Here is a 22517-nt window from a genome sequence, read left to right as displayed (position 1 = left end):
CCACCCTAAACCATCCAAATGCGATCCACATTATGCATTCAGCAAAAAATTCCTCTACTGTATACGTTCATTCTCTAACAGCTGTTTATCTGTCAAAAAATATCAAATGTCAACCAAACGTCAGCGCAAAAAATAAAGAGAAAACAGAAAATTGCAAAAAAACCTTCCACCTTGCAGGCAAATTATCTATTCTTCGTCATAAAATTTGTTTTCACCACTCAATTCGTTATCTCCGTGTATGCCATTATTTCCAACTTCTTTAAAAAAAATCATAAAAGTAAGCAATCAATTAATTTTATTCCTCAGTTCTAAACTGCAATTGTATTCGTGTCGTTCGGAGGCAGTGAGTGATTCTCTTCAACGCAACCGTTCGCCGTGAAATGTTTCCTCGTCTTCCAATATCAAGCCAAATATAATTACAAATTTATTAAATCAATATGAAGCAACATTTAGTAAGTTCCACTATTCTAATAGTTGTAGTATTTGCATTTATTCCACTTACTCATTCGGGTGTTCCACAAAGTCGCTATGAAGCTATTATGAAACGGGAAGCTATTTCCACTCTTGGTCTATACAATTCCACTGACAAAGTCAATGTTCTTAATGACACCAACTTCAAATCGAATGTTGTTGGTCAGAATCATGCTTCTTTGGTTGAGTTTTATAATTCGTATTGTGGACATTGCAAACGTTTTGCTCCCGTCTACAAAGAACTTGCAGAAGATTGTTACAAGTGGAGAGATTTTCTTAAGGTTCAAGCTATTGATTGTGCCGCTGAAGAAAACAATGATATTTGTAGAGAGTATGAAGTAATGGCTTATCCAACAATGAGATATTTTGGTCCCAAATATGAACCAAGTGAAGGCAATTATGGAACTCCAATTGAGACTCAAAATCCTGACGAAATTAAGAAAAAAGTTTCGGATTTGGTGATGAATGAGACAGCTCCAACTGACAATTGGCCTAACTTCTCTAATCTAACAGAGGAAGAGGCTCCAAATGTATTCCAAGAGCTTCCACAACAAGTTTATTATGTTGTTCTTATTTTGACCACAGACGATGATTTGTCCAATATTGCCGCTCAGACAATTTTGAATTTCAATCGTTATCCCCAGATGCAAATCCGGCGGATAACCGATGAGAAGTTGGGTGAGCAATTTCATATTAATCAGACAAGTCGAATGTGTGCTTTGGATCGGAATATGAATATGGAAGCGATTCCAGTTCAGGAAAACACTCCCAAGGCTTATAAAGAGTCTGTGGAGCATTTTGCCAAGATGAAAAAGCTGGTCGAGAAACCAGATGCTCCTACACCGAGTCCCGAAAAACAGAACACTCTGATTGATGAAGAGATTAAAGAGGAACAACAACAAGATAAAGAAATCATTGACGAAGTCAAGCGAAACAAGCACATGACTTACCAAGCTGATTTAGAACAAGCTATTCGTCACATATTGAATAACGAAATTCCTAGAATCAATGAAATCTCTGGGGAACGTCTATTAGCCTTGCAACGCATAATGAATGTCCTTCAACGATACAATCCTCTTGGTCGTTCTGGACAAACTATGGTCAATAAGCTTCAGGAATACGTAGCTGAAAATAACCAAGGAATAGCTGGCAAAGATTTCGAAAATATGGTTCATAAGCTTGAGATTGAATTGCCACCAGTTTATTCATCAAGTCGATATGTCGGCTGTACTGGATCGAAACCAAATTTGCGAGGATTTACTTGCAGTTTGTGGAAATTATTCCACTACTTGACGGCACAAGCCGCCGCCAATGAAAAATCATCAGATCCCCTTGAAGTATTGTCGGCGATTCATGGCGTTGTTAAGTATTTCTTTGGCTGCACAGATTGTTCGGAACATTTTCAGGTGAGTGGTGGAAGCCTTTCAAATTTTTTATTTAACACTTTTCTTTCTCGGCCTTGAAAAAATGTATGCATTTTTTTTTTTTTGTTGCAATAAAATGCTATTAGGTATGCTTTGTTTAACAAATCCAGTGCCAAGAGCGGGGTTATTTCGTGCAAGATGCAAGTTATTTATATTGTTTTTGGTTGCATTGTTTGTAAATGGCAATAATAACAGGGGCAGGCTAACTCTTAAACAAAAAAACAAAAAAAAACCGGTTGAATGACCAGTGCCACTTGTTTGACATAAATTTTTTATTTTATTTTATTTTATTTTTTCTCATAATTATTTCTGGTATGAGAAAGTGTAGTTAGTGTTGGTGTTGTTGCAACACAAAAGAATAAATAGGAGAAGTGAGAAACTATACAAAAATGAGTCAAAATGTTGTTGGTTGTATTTATTTTGCATGGAATAAATGATTCAAGTGCGTTGTACCATACCATTAAAGTCGTTCTCCCAGGGTTGCAACTTGTAAGAATAACTTAATAAAATTAACAGTGATTTTGTTATTCTTGTTTATTTTTTTTTTTTTTAATATGAATATAATGGGTTTTGAAGAATAATAATAGTTGAGGGTTGGGCGATGAGGTTTATGGGAATGATTACAGGGTGTTAAATATAGAACTGTATTTTTTTGGTGTTAAGAATACTGTCTTCTTTCCGTTAGAAGATATTGTGCGAAAATTAGTTAAAGTCAAGAATGATGAAATCCCACGCAGCATCACCTGACTAAGACATCAATCGAACCATTAAGTTGCGCAGGATACAAGGGAAATATGTTAAAAAAATAAGTGGGCAGGGTTTGAAAGTTTGTTACCTATCACCACTACTTATTATTTTATTAAGAACAGCCCAAGTGTCTGGAAACTTTTCTAGAGATCTGTTTTTGTTTGCATTGAAAAAAGAGATCGAGTCTCTGATCTTTGTTTCTGAGTGCTTATCTATGTCACTCGAGTGTTTGCTCCCCACAAGAAGTGCCACATATAGACATTAGGAGTGAAAATAAACACCCGTCACCGTGACTATGACAGTACATATTGTATGGTATATCGAGTTTTCCAGATTCATGAGTTATACCATGCATACTGCAACAATATTGGCTATATTCGTCCTTTGGAGAGTAAATCATTTTGTTCCGCACATATTATAGTTTGCCAAAATGTTCCATAGTTATAGGCTAGCTACCCAAGCCATACCCTTTTGCTATTGTTCGATAACTACATATATAAATATTTCCCTTCACAATTCCGATGGAAATGTTTACTCTTTCCGCAAGTGAAACAAGGAAAAACGATCCTTGCTCGCCATTACAACAAAACCATTTTGACCTAAAGTTCCTCTTTCGACGGTTCAACCAATTTGCAAGATGACGTGGTCGAGGCTTAAATAGTAGCCTGACTAACTGTTCGTATAATATGTACAGTTGAGTTTTGATGGGGACTCAGACTAAGTATTAGGAGCGGGTCATAATTGCACTTTATTGCACGTTTTCTCATTCGCCCAGGTACGACAGTGGGCTCATCACTGTGATTTGACAAATTTTAAATTTTTAATGGCGTCTTTAAACTTAATGGATAGTGAATACATTGGGCCTTATCCATAAAAAATCATCAAAATTGATGTAACTTTTAATAAATGTAGATAAAAATCCCAAATTTCCATTAAATTTAACGTCGCCTTTTAAAAAAAGAAATTTAAAAAATTTTATGCGATTTGCAAGTTTTTTATTATTTGAGAGTTAATAAATTGATGCTTAAAGCTGTTTATGCTTGAAATTTTAACACACAACAGATAGTCAAAAAAAAATTGGACCAAACATTTTACTTAATACGTGTTTATAATAAAAAAAGTATGTATATTTAAAAAAAAAAAAAGAAAAAGCAATACTTAACATGCTGCAAATGTTCCTAGTAAGGACATATTCATTCATATAGCACTCACTTTAATTTTTTTCCCAAAGTTTTTAAACGGAATGTCGGGACAAAATCGGGACAGATATCGGGACAGGGTCCAAATGTCGGGACTGTCCCGCCGAAATCGGAACGTCTGGCAGCCCTACACCTAGACTGTTCTTTCCAGCAGCAAGTTTTAGCTTCTATCTTCAGACTAGCTGTGTTTTTTTTTTGTCATTGCTATCCGTATACAAAGTTGGAGTTTACATTTATTACAAAAACAACACGCAGCTTCCGATAACACTGTGCAAGTCGAAAGTTGGAGTTTACATTTATTACAAAAACAACACGCAGCTTCCGATAACACTGTGCAAGTCGAAATCTTTGACAAGTGCGCTGTTGACTTTTTCCCCCTATTTCGGACCTGAGAAATCGATTGGCATCATTGGTTTTTCGATTTATCGGTACGACTTCGAACAAAATTTTTTTCGCAAGTTTTTTCAATAATTTTAAGCATTTTGCCAGGTTTAAAGTAATTTTTCTTGTTTATATTTCTATTTATTCTGCTCAAACGTTATTTACTACCAGCATAAACTACTGGCTTTGTGAAAATGTATATCTTAGTAACGAATGTGTTGCCGTTGTGTTTTTATACATTTTTTTTTTACATTTGAAGCCGATTTGTGAGAAAATTGCTCCTACCGCCTAAACGATTTAATCTTATTCTTCACTCCCATATAATTTTTTTCTTTAAATAATCTAAATAATCCTTTTACATCATTTTATATATGAAATAAAAAAAAAAGTTTTGAAAAAAATGTATTTTTAGTTAAAAAAAAAAAACGGCAACACCGGCAATTTTTAATACATAGATTTAAAAGAATTTTTCATTGCCGACGTTTTAAAACAGAAATTATCAAAATTGGATCTGTAATTTGCTTTAGTTACTCCACTAAAACATAATAAAACGATAACAATGCAAATAAATCCAAAATTTTTGAAGTTTTTCAACAAAAACTTGCTAAATTGTTAAATAAATTGCATAAAATTGTTTATTTGTTTAATGCTGGTAGTAAATAAAGTATAGCAATATAAACAAGAAAAATGACTTTAAGCCGGGAAAAATGCTTAAAATTATTGAAAAAACTTCCGAAAAAAATTTAGTTTGAAATCGTACCGATAAATCAAAAAACTAATGATGCCAATCGATTTCTCAGGTGCGAAATATTCAACAGAGCACTTGTCTCAAAAATTTTTTTGAAAAAACTTGCACAGTGTAATAAATAATTAATTTTTGTTCATTGTTGATATTTGAAAAATCCTACTGCAGATAACTTTGCCCAAAAAAAAAAAACACACCTACTGTGTCCGGGTTGGTCTCTCATTTTCTTCATTGTTCATTTACTTGAATACGGAAATCACGAATTTTGAGTTATTAATGTAGAAGTTATTAGAATAAAGTAATCTTTAACCCTGCAGAAAGTAATTTCTTAGCTCAATTTTAAAGTTCAAGTGACCTCAACTCCAAATTTATAAAGCGTTTCGCCCAGGTACGACAGTGGGCTCATCAGTTAGATCTGTCGTACCCTTACTAAGACGCCTTATTTTGGTCGATGTTTACCGACACTATATAAAACACACAGCATGAAACGCTTTATAAATTTAGAGTTGAGGTCACTTGAACTTTAAAATTGAATTATATTCAATCGCTCCACTTAAAAATAAAAATAATTTTTATTATTTTTGTTATTTTTTCTACGTAAGTAATTTCTTAGCTTTAAAAAACGATGGAGAAGGAGCACTAGTTTTCTTTTAGAAACTAGCTTTTTACCTACAAAAATAGATTCATGCAGTGTTGCTAGAGAATTTTAGAGGCAAGGAGCCGAATTTTAGAAGTGGCCAAAAATCGCCAATTTCAAAAATTTTTCATAAAAACTCAAAATAATGCATTTTGTACCATTTTTTTTTTGTTTTTTTTTATCATTTTTTTTTCAACTTCAAATTAACTTAGATATATGATAACATAAACAAAAATTTAAAAAAGAAATATACTAGATACCTATGTACATAAATGCTGTTGCTTTTTTTTTTTTGTTCTGTATTTTTAACGTTCTATAATTTTCTTCTTTTGTAACCAATTTTTTGTATTACTTGGGTGCAGTCTAACGCTCCTATACATGATGGAAATTTGTATTTCAAAAGCCAATCCTGTTTAGCTTCCAATTGTTGTGGGTAATCCGAAGGAAACTTAATCCAAAGAGAAGATTTGTCCACTATATGTTTTGCTACAGAGTGTACAGTTCTGCAAACAGTACTCTGATGCATGCCCGTGTCTTCCCCAACGCCAACTTGAAAGCCTGGATCTCCAACATATCTCAAGAAAATTCTCATCTTTTCTTCAGCGGACGTTGCTCCTCCCCTTCTTTCAAATTGAGAACCTTGAGATTTTTTATTGTAAAAAGGTTAAATAAATTTAAAAGATTCAATTAATTCCAAATAAAATATCTTACCCATAAAATATTCGCTTAGCCACTCAACGTTATCTTTCTCAAAACGGTAGAGCATTTTAAAATTATTATTCTTAAATTGAAAAAAGCTGCCATTTTTATATTCGAAATAAATCCTCTGCAAACCGATTGCTTTGAAAGTAAGGTCGCGACTCATGATGTCGGCATTTAACATGAGAAAGTTTTTACTAGTAAATGTTCAAGTTGGTATTTAGAAACTTAAATAGCAGTAAATACTAGAAAGTAAAAGTTCGTACTAGTTTTTTATGCATACCAAAACCAGTATTAACTATAAAAATTCATCCAAAACTAGTAAATACTATTTTTCTAGTAATTACAACCTTTCCAGCATTTACTATGTTTTTTTATGCATATGGAAAGTAGTAAATACTATTAAAATTTACTAGTAAAAGCATAGGCTACCTTTTATGCATACGGCTCATTAAAACATCCAACCTAAAGAGAAGTGGACTTGATCCATTATAATTCTGAACGCCTCATATATGAATAGAAATGGAAGTAGGTACATTTACAATTGCGCTTTTCAGCAAGACGTCAGATTCTACATACTTCGAAGACTTTTAATTCGTGATCATAATAATCAAGTTCTTTTATTATAAAAGTTTTAAATATTGAAGGAGCCAAAAATCGCCAAATTGAAAACTTAAGGAGCCAAATTTTGATAAATCGGAAATCAGAATTTGAAGGAGCCGGAGGAAACTTGAAGGAGCCGGTTTGGCTATAAATAGCCGGTCCTGGCAACACTGGATCCATGCTAAATTTAAAATTCGTTTCATGTAAAACCAATTTTTTTTGGAATTATGACAGTGTTCACGTAAATGAGCGATTTAACAAAATGAAATAATAAGACTTTTTTTTACACAAAATAATTAGTTTTATAAAAAACTATTAACATCATCAGTTTCACTGTGCAACTTATTTTCAACGGAATTTAAAAACCGAAGCATTTCGAGTTTTGCATCATTCTTCAAGGATAATGGAAATTTCTTAATCTTTTTTATAAGAGATTGGCAAAATAAATCATCTTCATCATCCGAAGTTGATTTACTAGGTTTGTCCTGATGAGGTCTCTTCAGGGACTCTTGCACGGTTTTCATAGTTGACAGGAATGTTGTCTCTAGCGTTGTTGTCTTTGGTTTTCCATTCCAGATGCGAGTTGGACTTGGTTTTTTGGAATCTGTTGTTTGAAAACTTAACAAAAGAAATAGGCAACTCTCAAAGTGATTGTTTAATTCTTCTTGGTTTTATAAATAACTTACATTGACATTTTCGGTTTGATAAAATCCCTAACAAATTCCATGTGTTCACGATATTTCCATGCAGCTTCTGACTCTTCTCCACTCTGATTAGGATCTGTTTTTTTATTTAAATCTCTGCAACAACAATCTCTTAAACTTTTCCATTTTCTCTTGCAAGTCTCAGCTATAAATAAGTTTTAAAAAGGGAAATGTTTAAACAAATTCTCTGTTTGTTTATAATCTCTCTGGAAAGTAGTCTTTCTGGTGAATGAAAAGTTAATGATACACATTAGAAGTACATACGTGGTAAACCAAATTCTTGAGATATTTTCCTCCAAACTACAGCTTTCTTTTTTATATTTTTATAATCGGGATTTGTTAAATCCCACAAAATGTTGTTACTTTTTACGATTTCGATAAAATTTTCTATTGACTGATGTTGTTCTGCCATTTTTTGTTTTGCTTTTTATTTTCTCTTTCTTGGTGTGGTGTTGCCGATGCTGTTGGCAGAGATGTCAAATAAATGGTTGCGTTCAGTGTATTCAATTTGTAACAATGAATGAGTTCAAGGTATTTATTTTTTGCTATTTTAGGGTAATGCAGTTCACCCAACTGCCATTTCAGAATAAAGGTATAACTGCAATGGCCATCTTAGAGCATGGTATAAAAAGAGAAGGTATGATCATTAGAAAAAACTCAGTATCGAGAACTGTCAAAACTTATGGCTACTTAAGGTTTTGACAGCCCAACCCATTGAAATTGTTGTTGTAAACAAATTTGTCTTGGAAATTGTTCTTGCTTTTGACATTGCCAAATGCCAAACGTCAAAACCTTATTACCCCATTTTGTAAGATGGCGGCTCTAATGATCATACCTTGTCTTTTTATACCATGATCTTAGAGGATATAATATATGGAGTGCTTGTGCTGTTAGTTCCGTGAAGCTTTTATAGAGGGCTCTAGTTTCTTTAAGTTTTTCGATGAGTGCATGCCTCCATTTTATTTTCATTTGATGGCTGTCATCAACAAGCGTGTTTATTTACAGCTGCAGAACCGGACTCTCATTGAAAAACGAAGGCAGCGACCCCTATCCATGCATATGGCGTTACAATGTATTAGGTATAGGAACTAGCACTCCATATATTATATCCGCTAAGATGGCCATGTCCACTTTTTGCAAAGAGGTGGGAAAACTGTAAAAGTTAAAATTTAGTTTCCTAGGGAAGACATTTTTGTTATCGGAAAAAGCTACGAAATTTGGGCCATATTCCTTTTTCTTTCATAATCTGTAACTTTCTTGCTTCTTAGATAGACAATTTAGATCCATTTCTAAATCATTTTTCTATGGAAAAGAGCTGCTTCTAACCTGGGTAAGAACTTTAGAATCTAGTCTAAGTTAGAATCGCTTTTAAAATATGAATATGAATATGGCCCATTGTTTTTGAGAACAAGATATAAGCTTTTTGCATTATTGCTTTAAATTTTCCAAGCGGAAGAACTATCATTAAATTTGTTTTAAAATGTTCACATTTTGACATTTTTGAAAGTGGCCGTTATAGATAGAACTTAAAGCCTTACCTTCATTGGTGTAGAAAGTACTAAACTAAAAATTTTCAATCGTATTTGTTTGTATAGTTTTTTTCATCTTTTGTACTTTTGCAAAAAGAAGCCAAGGTTATTAACGGCCATATTATTCGCTCTGGATTAAGTTTGGATTAAAGTTAATTTTAAATCCAATTACTTAAATCTGGATTTAATAAATCCAAGGATTTAATTTGTTGTTCAAATTATTCACTGAAAAAAAAAATTATGTTTATTATTCAATAATTTTGTATAATTTGCATTTATCTTTATTTTTCCTTCACAAAATACTTGACAAAAAAACTGTACACTACAAAAATGAATTTTACATCTGGATTTAAAAAGTTAATCAGACCTCCAGAGAGCAGTTTAAATTTGTTTGGATTAAGGGGTAATAACACCTTGTAAACCACGAAATCGAGCGTCATTTTCATCGCCGTATTAAACAATGAAGAAATATTATTTTCTTTTGGTGTTTGTTTATTTTAATTAAGTATATTAATAGGTAACAGAATAGGCTAATGTTAATTTTTTTAATGATGTGAAATTTTTTAAATGGCGGTGTAGTTCAAAATGATAGTAAAAACCTGTGCTCCCATCGGGCGACCAACTAACTCCTACAGTTTTTAACCGATTGGGCTGAAATTTTGTGTGGAGCTTAAAAATACTATTTTCTAGTGAAGTGCGTAGGATTTTTTTGAAATATTAATTTTTAAAGAAATGGCATTAGTTTGAAAAAATTATTTCATTCCAAAAACAAAATTCGTTGAAAAAAAAAACCATAAAATCGTTAAATTTTAATATTTCAAAAAAATCCTACGTACTTCACTAGAGAATAGTATTTTTAAGCTCCACACAAAATTTCAGCCCAATCGGTTAAAAACTGTAGGAGTTAGTTGGTCGCCCGATGGGAGCACAGAATTTTACTATCATCCTGAACTACACCGCCATTTAAAAATTTCACATCATTAAAAAATTTAACATTAGCCTATTCTGTTACCTATTAATATACTTAATTAAACTAAACAAACACCAAAAGAAAATAATATTTCTTCTTTGTTTTAAACGCTGATGAATATGACGCTCGATTTCATGGTTTACAAGGTGTTATTACCCCTTAAACGAGATTGGATTTAAAAAAATTGGATTTAAGTAGTGAATATTATGGATTTGTATTCACTTTTTACATTTGACATTTCTTTACATCCATTTGTATTTTTAAACAAGTAGTTTATTTTTTTATATACCTGAATCTAAAAATTAAAACAATAATTAGGATTTTTTTAATAAAAGATGCTAAAAATTAACATTCTAAAAGTTTTCAAAGCAAGCTTAATTTTAAAAACACTAAAATAAAATGTATTGACCATTGGCGTACATTTTTATCCAAATTGGTCAAAAATATAACGAGTCAATTATTTTGATGCATACTGAGATTCTGAATCTCTAATAATATATTTATTTGTGTAAAAAGTGCTTAAATATTTGAAATTTGTAGTTATTGATTTTTTCTTTAATGTTTATGTATTTTATAAATACATTTTTTCTTACAGTGTCACACCCGTTACAAAAATATGTAACACCCGTTACATTTTTGAATTGTTATAAAAACACATTGTTTTTATCAATTCCCTTGATATATAAATAATGCTAAACGAAAATGTAATTAAATCTCCTTTCATGTTGAATACGATATCAACGACTTTTCATTCAAAAATCCACAATATGACTTCCAAAAGTCACAGAAGTGACCAAATCGATTTTCTAGCGTTACACCCGTTAAATCGTATCTTAAAAGTTTGAGACGTTGAAAGGCAGGTTAACAAAATGTTATTTTAAACATATATTAAAATCTAAATATATTTGGTGTTGAAGCTGTTAAATTACTTAGTTTAGTGAATAGTACAAAGCCAGGAAAAAAAATGGAGTAACTGTGTCATACCCTTAAAGTGAAAATTTAAAATTATGTATTTTGTCCTTAAAATGATGTTAAAATATCAACATTCTTGGTTCAATCTCAGTTAAAATTGTAGAATTCGTATGCTCTTTTGATGTGCGGTCGAAGTGTGATTTAATAAGAGTAAAGTGCTGGATTAACGCGCATTAAATAAATTTAAGCTACGGATAAAGAAATTGGAAATGAGCAAAGCAACGATTGAGCCACTATTATACAACGGATGTCTTGTTACTATGCATAGTACCTTACTACTTTTATCATGAATGCAAAGTACCAATTCAAAAGAAAGTCGATAGCAGAAATGTATTTGCAAATTGAAACATTAAAAACTTTGTAATAGATAATTATTTAATTTTGTTAGAAATTGTTTCGCTAATTAACGAAACTTTTTAAAGTGATGTTATCTAACATCATTAAAAATGTTATCTTACATGCATTTTTTTTTTTTTTTTAATTAACAACATTTGGTTTTTTTTTCCTGAAGGTAGACATTTGTTTTCACAATGATAAGTTCTAGGTTGAAACAAGAGGTTCCCTAAACCAATAAAACATTAAACTATTCAAAGGAGAATGGGCAAGTTTGTATGAAACGTGGACGTTACGCGGCCAGGAATGAATTTGTTATTTTTTGATGTAATTAAGGTTTAAATATATTGTGCAGAAGTTTTATCCCTGTGACGTATTTCAATAACGCATAAAATGCATTTTTGCATTTAACACTTTATATATGTCTCAATGTTATAACTCAATTGTGTATTTAAAGTGCAAAATATTATTTTCTCTCATTTTCCCTGAGTCTGAAGACCTTTATCTTGAATATCCAACCACTAAAACCCAAACTATAAGCATTTTAAAACAACAAATTCAAGCCTATTTTTAGAGTTTTGTTGTTCAATTTTTTGTTACTTTGAATTGTTTGAAAACTTTCGAACCTGAAATGGTTGTCTTAAAAATCTTATATTATGAGTTCTATTGGTCGGATTTTCAAGATTAATGTCTTCATGCTCAGGGAAAATGACAGAGCATCATATTTTATATTCCATATAAAAATATAAATCAGTTTGTCCTTCATACATTGAACAATGCATTAACAATACTAATACTGCATTATCTTGCATTCTTAACGCAATACAGCGAAACGTCCATAGTAAAAGTTTTTCCTGGGCTATAATTCTTTCATTTGATACCAATTTTATTGATGGCCGCTCAACGTCCAAAATGCCCATTCTCCTTTGTCTCTTATTTTAGTAGGTAAAATAGACAAGGAATTAAGAATTACAAATATTTGGAATATTAAAGTTTTTTTTTATCAAGAATTTACTTTTTAATTCCGGTTTTTAAGACTTAAGATAAATAGAACTTATTCAAGATAAAAAAAATGATTACTACTTAATCGCTTGAAATCTCAGCGTTATTTAAGTATGGAACCAACGTTTAAAATTTGATGCTAAGAAAATACAGAGTACAAGTACATAATGTACCTACAACTTTTGACATTTATCTCTAACAGGTTACCTATTAACTTTTGTTTTTAACCCTCTGTAGGCACACCTCTTTTTTGCGAACTTGGTTTATACTTTTTCATGTCGTTAGAACTTTTTTCGGTCTCACTATTTTATAGAGAATCATATATGAAATTGATATAGAATATTTCGAAGAATTTGAATATTGTATTCACAATTCAAAAAAATGTATTTTCACCTTTATAAAGACACTTTTTTGTGACCACTTTTAATTTTTGTCCTGCCAATTTCGCACCCGTGTGCCGATAGAGGGTTAATCTACTTTCTCAATTTTAAGTTAATTCTGTACCATCTGCATCAAAAATTAATCATAAGTGGGATGGAAAAACACCATAGTCCTCTGTGTCCCAATACAAATGATTTTTAAAAAGTTTAATCAAATTGTTTTAATATTATTTCTCTGGATATCACAATAAACAGCAACAAAACGAAGAGATAGATGGACATGCTCATTATTGCATTTAAATTTTAAGTGCAAAGTTTCTTATCCTTCGTTTTAAAAAGGAAGTCCCATAGCTCCCTAGTCCTCTGTGCCCTGTGCCCCTACATATAATTGGTTTTGCAATAATTATTACATTGTATAATTAATTAAAAAAAAGTCTACTCAAGTGAAGATATATAAAAAAAAAACTTAACTAGTGTTAGCCATAATGTTAGTTAATACTTTCTGTTTCGTGACCAGTTGTGACAATTAACGATTAAACAATACAATCGTTAATCAATATGAAGACAGCTTCATAAAAAATTCAGAAAAAAATAGTCTTATAAGAACTATGTATTACGTTTCCCTTGATATACACATAATTCTGTTCATTGTTTCTGTATGGTAGATAAAAATTTATATAAGAATTTTACTAATGATAATAACCTTATTAACGATTCGTTACAAATGGTTAAAAGTAAAGAAAAACATTATAATTAGTTGAAAAAAAAAAAATAATTTTCAAAGCATTTCTTATTTCCAGTATTTACATTGCTCAATTTTGTCATGAATCATGATAAATAACTCGAACTTTCAAGATCTATTTCTATATAAATGAATTTGTTAATAAACCAAAAAAAAAAAAAAAAAATCACTGCCATAAAAATTCCCCAATTCCACTTATTGATTCATGAAATTGACAAAGTATACTGGTTGTACCAAATTACCGTCTTTATAGGTATTTTGTATTAAAAAAAAATTATAATCCTTAAATAAGTAAACTTTTCTATGAAAATGACCACAATTCTGATAAGAATCATTTGTTGTGTTTATTAATTTGTATTAGCAATGATTTTCTCAGAAGATGTTATACCTAAGCTATTTAAATCTAAAAGAAAAATAATTAAATATCGATAAAATTGTTTGAATAATGAAACCTAATAGAGTCACGATAAAAATGTATGCATAATATTATAACAGACTTATTGTTTAGATAGAAGATAAAAAAGTTGCACGATTATCACGTTTATCAGCAACTGGTCTCAACAAGTGACGTTAACATTTCCATATGAAGAAAGAAGCTATAAGTTTGAACTTCTGATTTAATTCGACATTAGTACGTACACTTCAAACCGAATGATTTATTGTTTTGTTTGGTTTTGTTTAAAGAATATTTAAAAAAAATAATATGGTATAGTCAAATAGAAAAAGCTGAATAAAAAAAAAAAACGAAAATAAAAAATATGGCGTTTATTGGGCAGCTTTTCGTCGCGCAGGCAACCATCAAACCAATTTAATCCACTCACAAACTCTTTTTTGTAGCAGTCGTCGTTGATATAGTAGATCTTTTGTGCAAAAACCTTATGCCTCAAACAAAATTTGACCAGCTTCAAATAAAAACCCTCAAAAGAGCTGTTATCTCTTAACAGACTATTAGTAAGGGTCAAAACAGGACGCTGCCTCATGTCATGAACAAGCAGACTCTCCGGTTTGGCGTATTCTCTTATGGTTTCAGCGGAATTTATATGGACGAAAAGAAAAAGGAAACGATTCCATAGCTTCTTTTGTACATGTGCTGCTCTTTTCTCAAAGCGAAACATTTATTTGGATCAGACTTATTACACTAGTCCAAAGAATTCAACTTTTTACAGAGACTTTTTTTTGTATCTTTGTTAAAAGAAGTTATTAATGTTATCGTTAACTCTAGCCATAAACACTTGGTGATAGCACCTTCAAAATGTTGTTGTTGTTCAACAATTGACGGAAAACAGCAGCCTAACTGCAAGTATGAAAACAAACGAAAAATTAACCTGTTTTTTTTTAAACTATTTTTGACTTTATTCTTTCATGTGAAGAAATTAAATCGTAATGGTCTCTATAAAAACTGTTTTCCTTCTTTCAATACCTGTTTAAATCTTTGCGATGTGTTTTTTATTTCCCGAGATATCTTAAGATGAAGTTAGTGTGTTTTAACATAATAATATTATATCGGTATGATACATAAAACAACACAAAAAAACAAACGGAAGATATCTCGGACAGTAAAAAAGATATCAGGTAGATTTAAACAGTTCTTCACATTAAAGCATAACCTCAAAAGTAGTAAAAAAACGTATTTTTGTTTGCATTTCCTTACGGTAATTTTACTCCGAATTCGAGCTCAACACACTGAGGACTTTGGAAAAGAAGGTATACCTCGGCAGCAAAAACCTTGTAGACTTTTGTTATAATATCTGTATCTGATGACATCGCAGCCGTCCGTCACTTATTATACCTAACATAACCTTGTTTCAAATTTTGTCTGCAAATTCTCCTTTATGTGAAAATGTGACGTTTTAGCAAATGCGAATTACACGCGTAAACCAATTTGAATATGACGTATTTACCAGGCACCTACATTGCTGACCTATTTATGCTTTTGAAAAAAAAAAATTCTTATTCAGCTTATCATCAGAACGATTATTTATTTATAAATCAAACTTCGGTCTATATTTGGTAGAGTCACCCCCAAACCAAAATTTATTATTACCAAATAATCAGATTGTGGATATAATTTATAAAAAAAAAATGTCTATATACTTAAACGAAAATGATGGCAAAAACAGACCAAAACAATTCAACCACAGTGCGATTTAATTGACTAATATTTTGTTTTATCTCTTTGCTTTATTTGTCGCAATATGACTGGCTATAGCAAAAAGGCTTAGTTAATACAACCAAAATTATGAAACTCATCATTATTTTCTTTTCTTATTATCATCCAATTTGTCACAAAAATGTTTATAAAATAAATATACTATCTATCATCATCAGCAAAAAAAAAAAAATATGCAACAATCAATATTGCTAGTGTTTTGCATGTTTCTTTGATTTTTTTATACCTTTTGTGCCTCATTTGTGTAAATAAATAACACCAGTTTGAGAGTGACACTGTTTCAATATATATGTTTTTTTTTTCATTAAAAGAAGAATAAAAAAAAAATCTCTTTAATTAAATTGACTACTGTCAACACCAACCCCCTTAAGGATCAAACCAACTGAATCAATATTATTTATTTTATTAAAAGTTCTGTTTATATAAACGCTCGTATTTTGTAATTTTTTTCTTTATTTTTATAATAAATAGACCAAAAGTACTAACATCACATCTTTTGTTGAGTCAGTCATCTTTCACTACACACTTTGTCTGTTTTCATATTTAACTTTTTGTTAGTTTAATTAAAGGCTTTAGATGCCATAAATAGATAACTTAAATAAAAAATAAACAAACAAATAGATAAACAAGTTAAAAAATTTTGAGAAATTTTTCTCCAAATTTATCTATCGTGTTTTCGAAAAGGTAAATAAAATAATTTTATAGTTCAATTCACAATGCAAAAAGTTCAGGCTCTTCAAATATCTTTATCTTTTAAGTTGTAGGTTGTAGCAGATCATGTTCTTCGAGAAATTTGTCGGTTTCATTAATGACCTTAAACCTTAAAGAATTTGAGTTACACATTTTCAAATGAAAACCAGTATGTAGACTAGGTAAAAAAAAAAAGAACACAAATTACACTGGTTTACAAGGGTTTTGTTGCCGAAACAAAAATATACTTTTCTGAAGGTTTTTGGTGTGCTCAACTCGAATCCGAAGTCAGAAACAACTAATCAGCTCCCGTTTTTGAGATATTACCGTTAGAAAACGCAAAAATACGTTTTTTTTTAATTCTTCGGACCTTATTCTTTTGTATAAAAAAAATTGTTTGAGTATATTTAGTAACCGTTTCTATAAGAACTGTTTTCTATCTTTCGACACCTGTTTAAATCTTTTCAATATCTTTTATATTGCCCGAGATATCTCAAACTGAAGTAAGTGGGTTTGGCTTCATATATCATAAAGAAGATAATGACGTTATAAAATTTATAAAAATACCAAACAACTTAGGATATCTCGGGCAGTAAAAAAGATATCGGAAAGATTTAAACAGATTTAAAAAGGTGGTAAATAGTACTTATGAAAACCGTTACTAAATATGCTCAAAAAATTTTCCTTATACAGTGTTAAACAAAGAATTAGCACATTCATAGGAGAAAAAATTAAATTGTATTTAGAAAACTTGTTTCTATTTCCATATCGTCGGTGAAACCAGAAAAGTGTGTAACTCCATTTTAGCTAATTTTATAGGAGAGCAAAAAAACAAAATCGGTTTGAAGGCATTTGTATGAGTTTTCATTTTCTAATTTGCTAATAAAATAAAAACTATGAACTTTAAGAGGATTCTGAGTTTAAGAAACGGTAGATATTAGGTTTGTCTAACAGATGGCATTCAAATCTAATTTTCAGAAAATTTGGAGTTACACACTTTTCTGGTTTCACCGACGATATGTACATTTTTCTGTTAAAAACATTACTGACACATATAAGTATATTTTCCCAAAAAAACAATCTTATAATTTTAATATTTGAAAGAAAAAAATTAAAAAAATACTAAAAATATCCATTTTTGTGTGGACACGCAATTAGCACATTTCAATAAAATTGCTTATTTAGGATACTAAGCGTTACTAAAACTATATTTTTTTAATATACTTTGTTGGAAATCCGTTATTCATTAAAACTGAGTTGAGTCTTCTTGGCAAGCTCTCGACTTAGGCCTCACTGCGTTGCTTAGGTATTGAATAACAAGCATTCTGTATCTCTTGCCACAAATCTGTTAAAATTTTCGGTTTTTGTTTTTCAATGCGTTCCTTAGCGTCATCCCATAAATTTTCTATCGGATTGGGTGATTGAGCAGGCCACTTTGAAACATTTACTATATTGACCTCTAAGGCACTTTTCGCTAATTTTGAAGTGTGCTTAGGGTCATTTTCGTGCATGAAGCGCCATTAAAGCGGCGAATTTTCTTCGGCATGTGTAACGCTCTCGTGTGAAGGTTCAGGATAATATCTTTGTACAAGTTCTGATCCATTTTGGGGTTTATCTTCACTATTGGACCAACACCGTGCCAAGAAAAGGCAGCCCACACCATCGCGTTTCCACCACCTTGCTTAACTTCTTTAAAAAAATCTTAAATCAAGGCAATCTGACAAACTTATGTCAAAAATCTAAAAAAATCTCATGTCCGCAAAACCTAGTTTTGGAATCAGCGGTAAAAAATACCTTGAAATCATATGGATTATGTTAGTATATCTACATATGTATAAGAATCTAAAGTGTTCTAATGATTTTTTTTAAATCTGCACCTAACTTTAGTTTTACCTGGAAAATTAGAACTTTTTGGAATCAGCATTAAAAAATACCTTGGAATCATGTATCATATGTGTATATAATACCATGGTCTATTTTTGCTAAATTTGAAAACCCCATTTCGCACATTGACCTTGAAAATCGCGACTTGCGGACATGAGATTTTTCTAGACTTTTGAGGTATGTTATAGAATGCCAAAACGAAGGTATTCAGCAAAAAAAAAATTCTATTAGCATTCATTCCGAGATTTACCCCTTTTTTCACCTTATTACATTACATTACATATTAATCTAATCCGAAGATAAATCTACGGACTAGACACACACTACAGCTTCGGAAACTTAGTCCATTTTGCTGATACAGCACAACGCACAAGACATTAATACAACAAAGAGAAAGACAAAGAAAGAAAGAACAACAGAAACACATATAACACATAACTACGTGGCACAGAGGGGGAGACATCGTTGACAATTGTCTCATGTTATCGCACAGGTGGCTTCAGTTAAGCTGGCGATTTAGAAAAAACTTCTGAGTCGACCGTTGGGTTCGAACCCACGATGTCTGGCTCTGAAGTCATCTACTCATTCCTCTGTGCCATGGCCACCTGCTTTTTCACCTTATTTGACTGTATTATCTACTTTTATTTCTTTTTGTTAGATTTAAATTTTGTATGCATGTATCAATGTTATTATTTTCAAAAAAGGAAATAAATTGAGGCTGAATTTACAAACGTATCAGTGCTTTTGTATCACAACTTTTTGTATGAAAAGAAAACACTACCTTACCTACAAAGCATCACGTTTGCACCAGAAATATTTTTCATGCAAATTTTTGATGCGTTAATGAACTCAGCCTGAATAATTCTGCTATTGTCAAATGATTCATTGGACCAAATCAGAAACTTTAGTTCTTCGCAAACGGCGTACTAAATTTGTCTTGTCGTGAATTTCAAATATTCACCCGTATTGTTAAATGGGAGTTTGTAATTAGATTTCATTTAAAAACGGTTAGGACCATTCTCAGCTTTCAAAACTTTTTTAAATTAAGTTATAAGATATCGAAATTTAATTTTTATCAACTATCAATTGATATTTGTAAATCGCAATAAGGCTGTAAGTATTGGTCTATTGGTTTGGTCGACTAACCCTTTTCTATGTACAATAGAGTGTCCGTTATTTTCCAAAGTGATGTTTTCGGGGGTGACACCCCCCAGATCGAAAGTTTAGGGCCTAAATACGGGGAATTTAGCAAAAACAAATTTTTTGGAGGTCATTAACCCGTGCCTCTAAGGCCATACACCCCCCATACAAATTTGTATGGGAAATTTTTAACTCATACATAAAATTTTTTTTCTCTCGAGTTAAATCAACTATTTTAAAAATGTTTGTTGATTCTGGTTGGAAAATAGTTCCTTTAAAAGATTACATTCAAAATTTCCCGTTAAAAAAATTTTTTATATTTTATTTCGGTTTTTGAAATTATTAGCTGTTTTCGTAGTTTTTGCTTTCATTTATCACATAATTTGAAATGCAGTTTTATTGGTTTTTAATTCTTTTCAAATATTGCATTCAAAAATTTGTGTATAAATCAAAAATTTTAATTTTTTTAAATTTCTATTTGAAATTTTTGCCATTTTTATATTAAATAAATATTATTAAATACTTTACCCTTTCTTGTTTGCAACTTTTTTGATATAATTTTTTAGGTGAATAATTTTTAAACAAAATTCAATAAAAATATTGTAAACATATCTTTTGTAGTTCGAGAAAAATAAATTTAAACGTATAAAAACGGCAAAAATTTCAAATAAAAATTTAAAAAAATTAAAATTTCCCCTTATTTGGGCCCTAAACTTTCGATCTGGGGGGTGTCACCCCCGAAAACATCACTTTGGGAAATAACGGACACCCTAATGCACATATGTTTTTTCGCAAAAAATTTTATTTTTTTTCACAAAATGTGGGGATTCCAAGATCCCTGTGAAGATATTCGTTTCTGATATACTACGGTACATTTATAAATTATTTTAAACATTTATTTTCTAAAGTTTGTAGGTAAACTTTTTGAATTTGTATCACGAGAACAACCCAAAAGTTGTATTTTATACCATTATATTGCTTTCCACACAAAATTGTTCTAAAGCCATAGGATTTGTTAAGGACTTTTTGCTTTCCGCCTACGATATGTCTAGACAGTCGTTTTTACTTGCTTGTAAACTAACAATTTACAATTTGTTATTGAATGTTTAAGTTTTTCTATATATACAAAAATATGTCACGCATACGCCCCAGTGACTTATTTTTACATAACAATTAACTCAATAAGTTACTTAATAGATTTCGCAAAAAAATTTTGACATGATGGGTTCTTAGTAATATTATTGCTGCATAGCCGCTACCCACTTTTTAATTTTTAATCATATAGATTAATTCATAAAACTTATACATTATGTATTTACAAAACCTTTTCAACATTTTGTTTTATTTAAAAAAAAAATCTTGTTTTCTTTCCAGGATATGGCCAAGCGAAGAAAAATATGGAGTACTCCATCCAAAGACGAAGCCGTTCTTTGGCTATGGGATGCTCATAACGAAGTCAATGCCCGCCTAGCTGGCGATGACACCGAAGATCCTCAATTCCCAAAACTTCAATTTCCCACTAAAGAAAGTTGTCAACTGTGCCAAAAGAATGCCTCCAGCTCCAATTCTCAACCTCCGGTATGGGATAGAGCAGCTGTATTAAATTTCCTTAAAAATATCAACAACCCAGCCTATGTTAGTCGCTTCGGTTTAGACGACCCGAATATTCTTCAAGCAAGTCTTGAAAACCTTCGTCAGAAGCGTATGGTTGGCAATGTCTTCTCAGACATGGATATGCGAATGGGAATGCTGTTGTATGGTTTCTGTATTGTCATGATGATTGCTGCATTTAAATTATTTGCCTTTAAGGGTTACCGGAAAAAGGCATACGCTCATGACTTTCTAGGAAAAGTTTAACATTAAATTTATGAACATTCTGTAGGATTAAGTCAAAAGTGTAAAGCTGAAAAAAGACAGTCTCTATTTCCATTTTTTAAATAAAACAAATTAAAGCTCAGTCGAAAATGATGTAAAAATTATAATTTATTTTGTAAATCCGAAGACAAATGATAATTTTTTTTTGTTTCTGTCCTGTGTGTTTTTAAATGTAAATTGTAACATCATATCTTATTGTGTTTTTATATACTTTAATGTTTTACTATACAACCGAAATGATATTCCATAATTTTTAATAAAAAAAACTGTATTAAACAAAAAAAATTCATGTTAAGAAAATAAGACGGCTCGGTTAAGACTCATAAGAATCGAAACATTTTACAAAATAAAAAAAGGTTTATTTACTAATATCGGCTTTTGTTTTCATTTTTTACAAAGAGATTTAAGAATATACGAGTACACCCACACAACCCTATTTTGCTATTCGATTTACTAGCATCATTTGTCCTTTTGGGTTTCATTTATGAACAAAGCTTGTAAGGACATTTCTTTTAGATGTCTCACTCAATCGATTTGGAGGAACATTTTAAAAATTATTTTTTTCGACGAGGGATCTAAATGTGTAGGTCTGTGATCTGTGAACTCATTACTTTTAACCAAAATTTATTTCGAAGCTTTCATTCAAAGATATCTGCTTTCGAAGCAAGAAAAAAAAAATGTTTCGATTGCAAATAACTGAGAAACCCGACCCCAAATAAACTTCTGAATTTTTTAAAAACCATTTTTTTCGACAAGGGGTTAACCTAGGATTTTTGTCGAAAATTTCAAATAAATAGATTTTTAATTTTTGTACCTAAATTGATAGTCCTGTTCGTTATGAACTCTTACCTATAAACCAAAACTTGTTTTGAGACTTTTATCCGAAAATATCCTCTTCCGAATTGTGAAAAAAAAAATAAATATTTCGTTTGCGACTCCTCTTTCTGCCATGTCATTTACGACTTTAAGTGTTTTCACTTTCTTAAAGCCTTCTTTAAAATGGGGGTTTTCGGGCCAAAGATTTGGAGGTTCTTTGAGAAAACTTGTGTCTATTTTCAATCGGCCGAAAAAGTTCAATGTTTCTTTGTTCACAATATTTTTTAACCCTGCTGTGACAAATTGTTCAATTTCATGTGGATGTAGCTTTGGATTTACTATTCTGTTGGTTTCTGTTTCGCTGTTTTTTAAAATTATGTTGGCCATTTCTGATTTTTCGCCAT

At 30.9% G+C, this 22517-nt stretch overlaps 2 protein-coding genes across 2 annotated transcripts; one reads left to right on the top strand and one right to left on the bottom strand.

Annotated features, from left to right (window-relative positions):
• The first annotated feature begins 125 nt into the window (after window positions 1-125).
• Window positions 126-21668, top strand: LOC129921237 (sulfhydryl oxidase 1). Its single transcript, XM_056002968.1, has 2 exons — window positions 126-1877; window positions 20797-21668. The coding sequence occupies exons 1-2, from the start codon at window positions 438-440 to the stop codon at window positions 21277-21279; spliced, it is 1923 nt and encodes a 640-aa protein (XP_055858943.1). The 5' UTR covers window positions 126-437; the 3' UTR covers window positions 21280-21668.
• LOC129921238 (uncharacterized) lies at window positions 7199-8087 on the bottom strand. Its single transcript, XM_056002969.1, has 3 exons — window positions 7875-8087; window positions 7593-7755; window positions 7199-7524 (listed from the first exon to the last, which is right to left on the bottom strand). The coding sequence occupies exons 1-3, from the start codon at window positions 8020-8022 to the stop codon at window positions 7209-7211; spliced, it is 627 nt and encodes a 208-aa protein (XP_055858944.1). The 5' UTR covers window positions 8023-8087; the 3' UTR covers window positions 7199-7208.
• Window positions 21669-22517: the final 849 nt, after the last annotated feature.

This window comes from Episyrphus balteatus, chromosome 1, assembly GCF_945859705.1.
Source record: "Episyrphus balteatus chromosome 1, idEpiBalt1.1, whole genome shotgun sequence".
Taxonomy (NCBI): domain Eukaryota; kingdom Metazoa; phylum Arthropoda; class Insecta; order Diptera; family Syrphidae; genus Episyrphus; species Episyrphus balteatus.
This window is presented reverse-complemented; position numbering and strand designations above follow the sequence as displayed.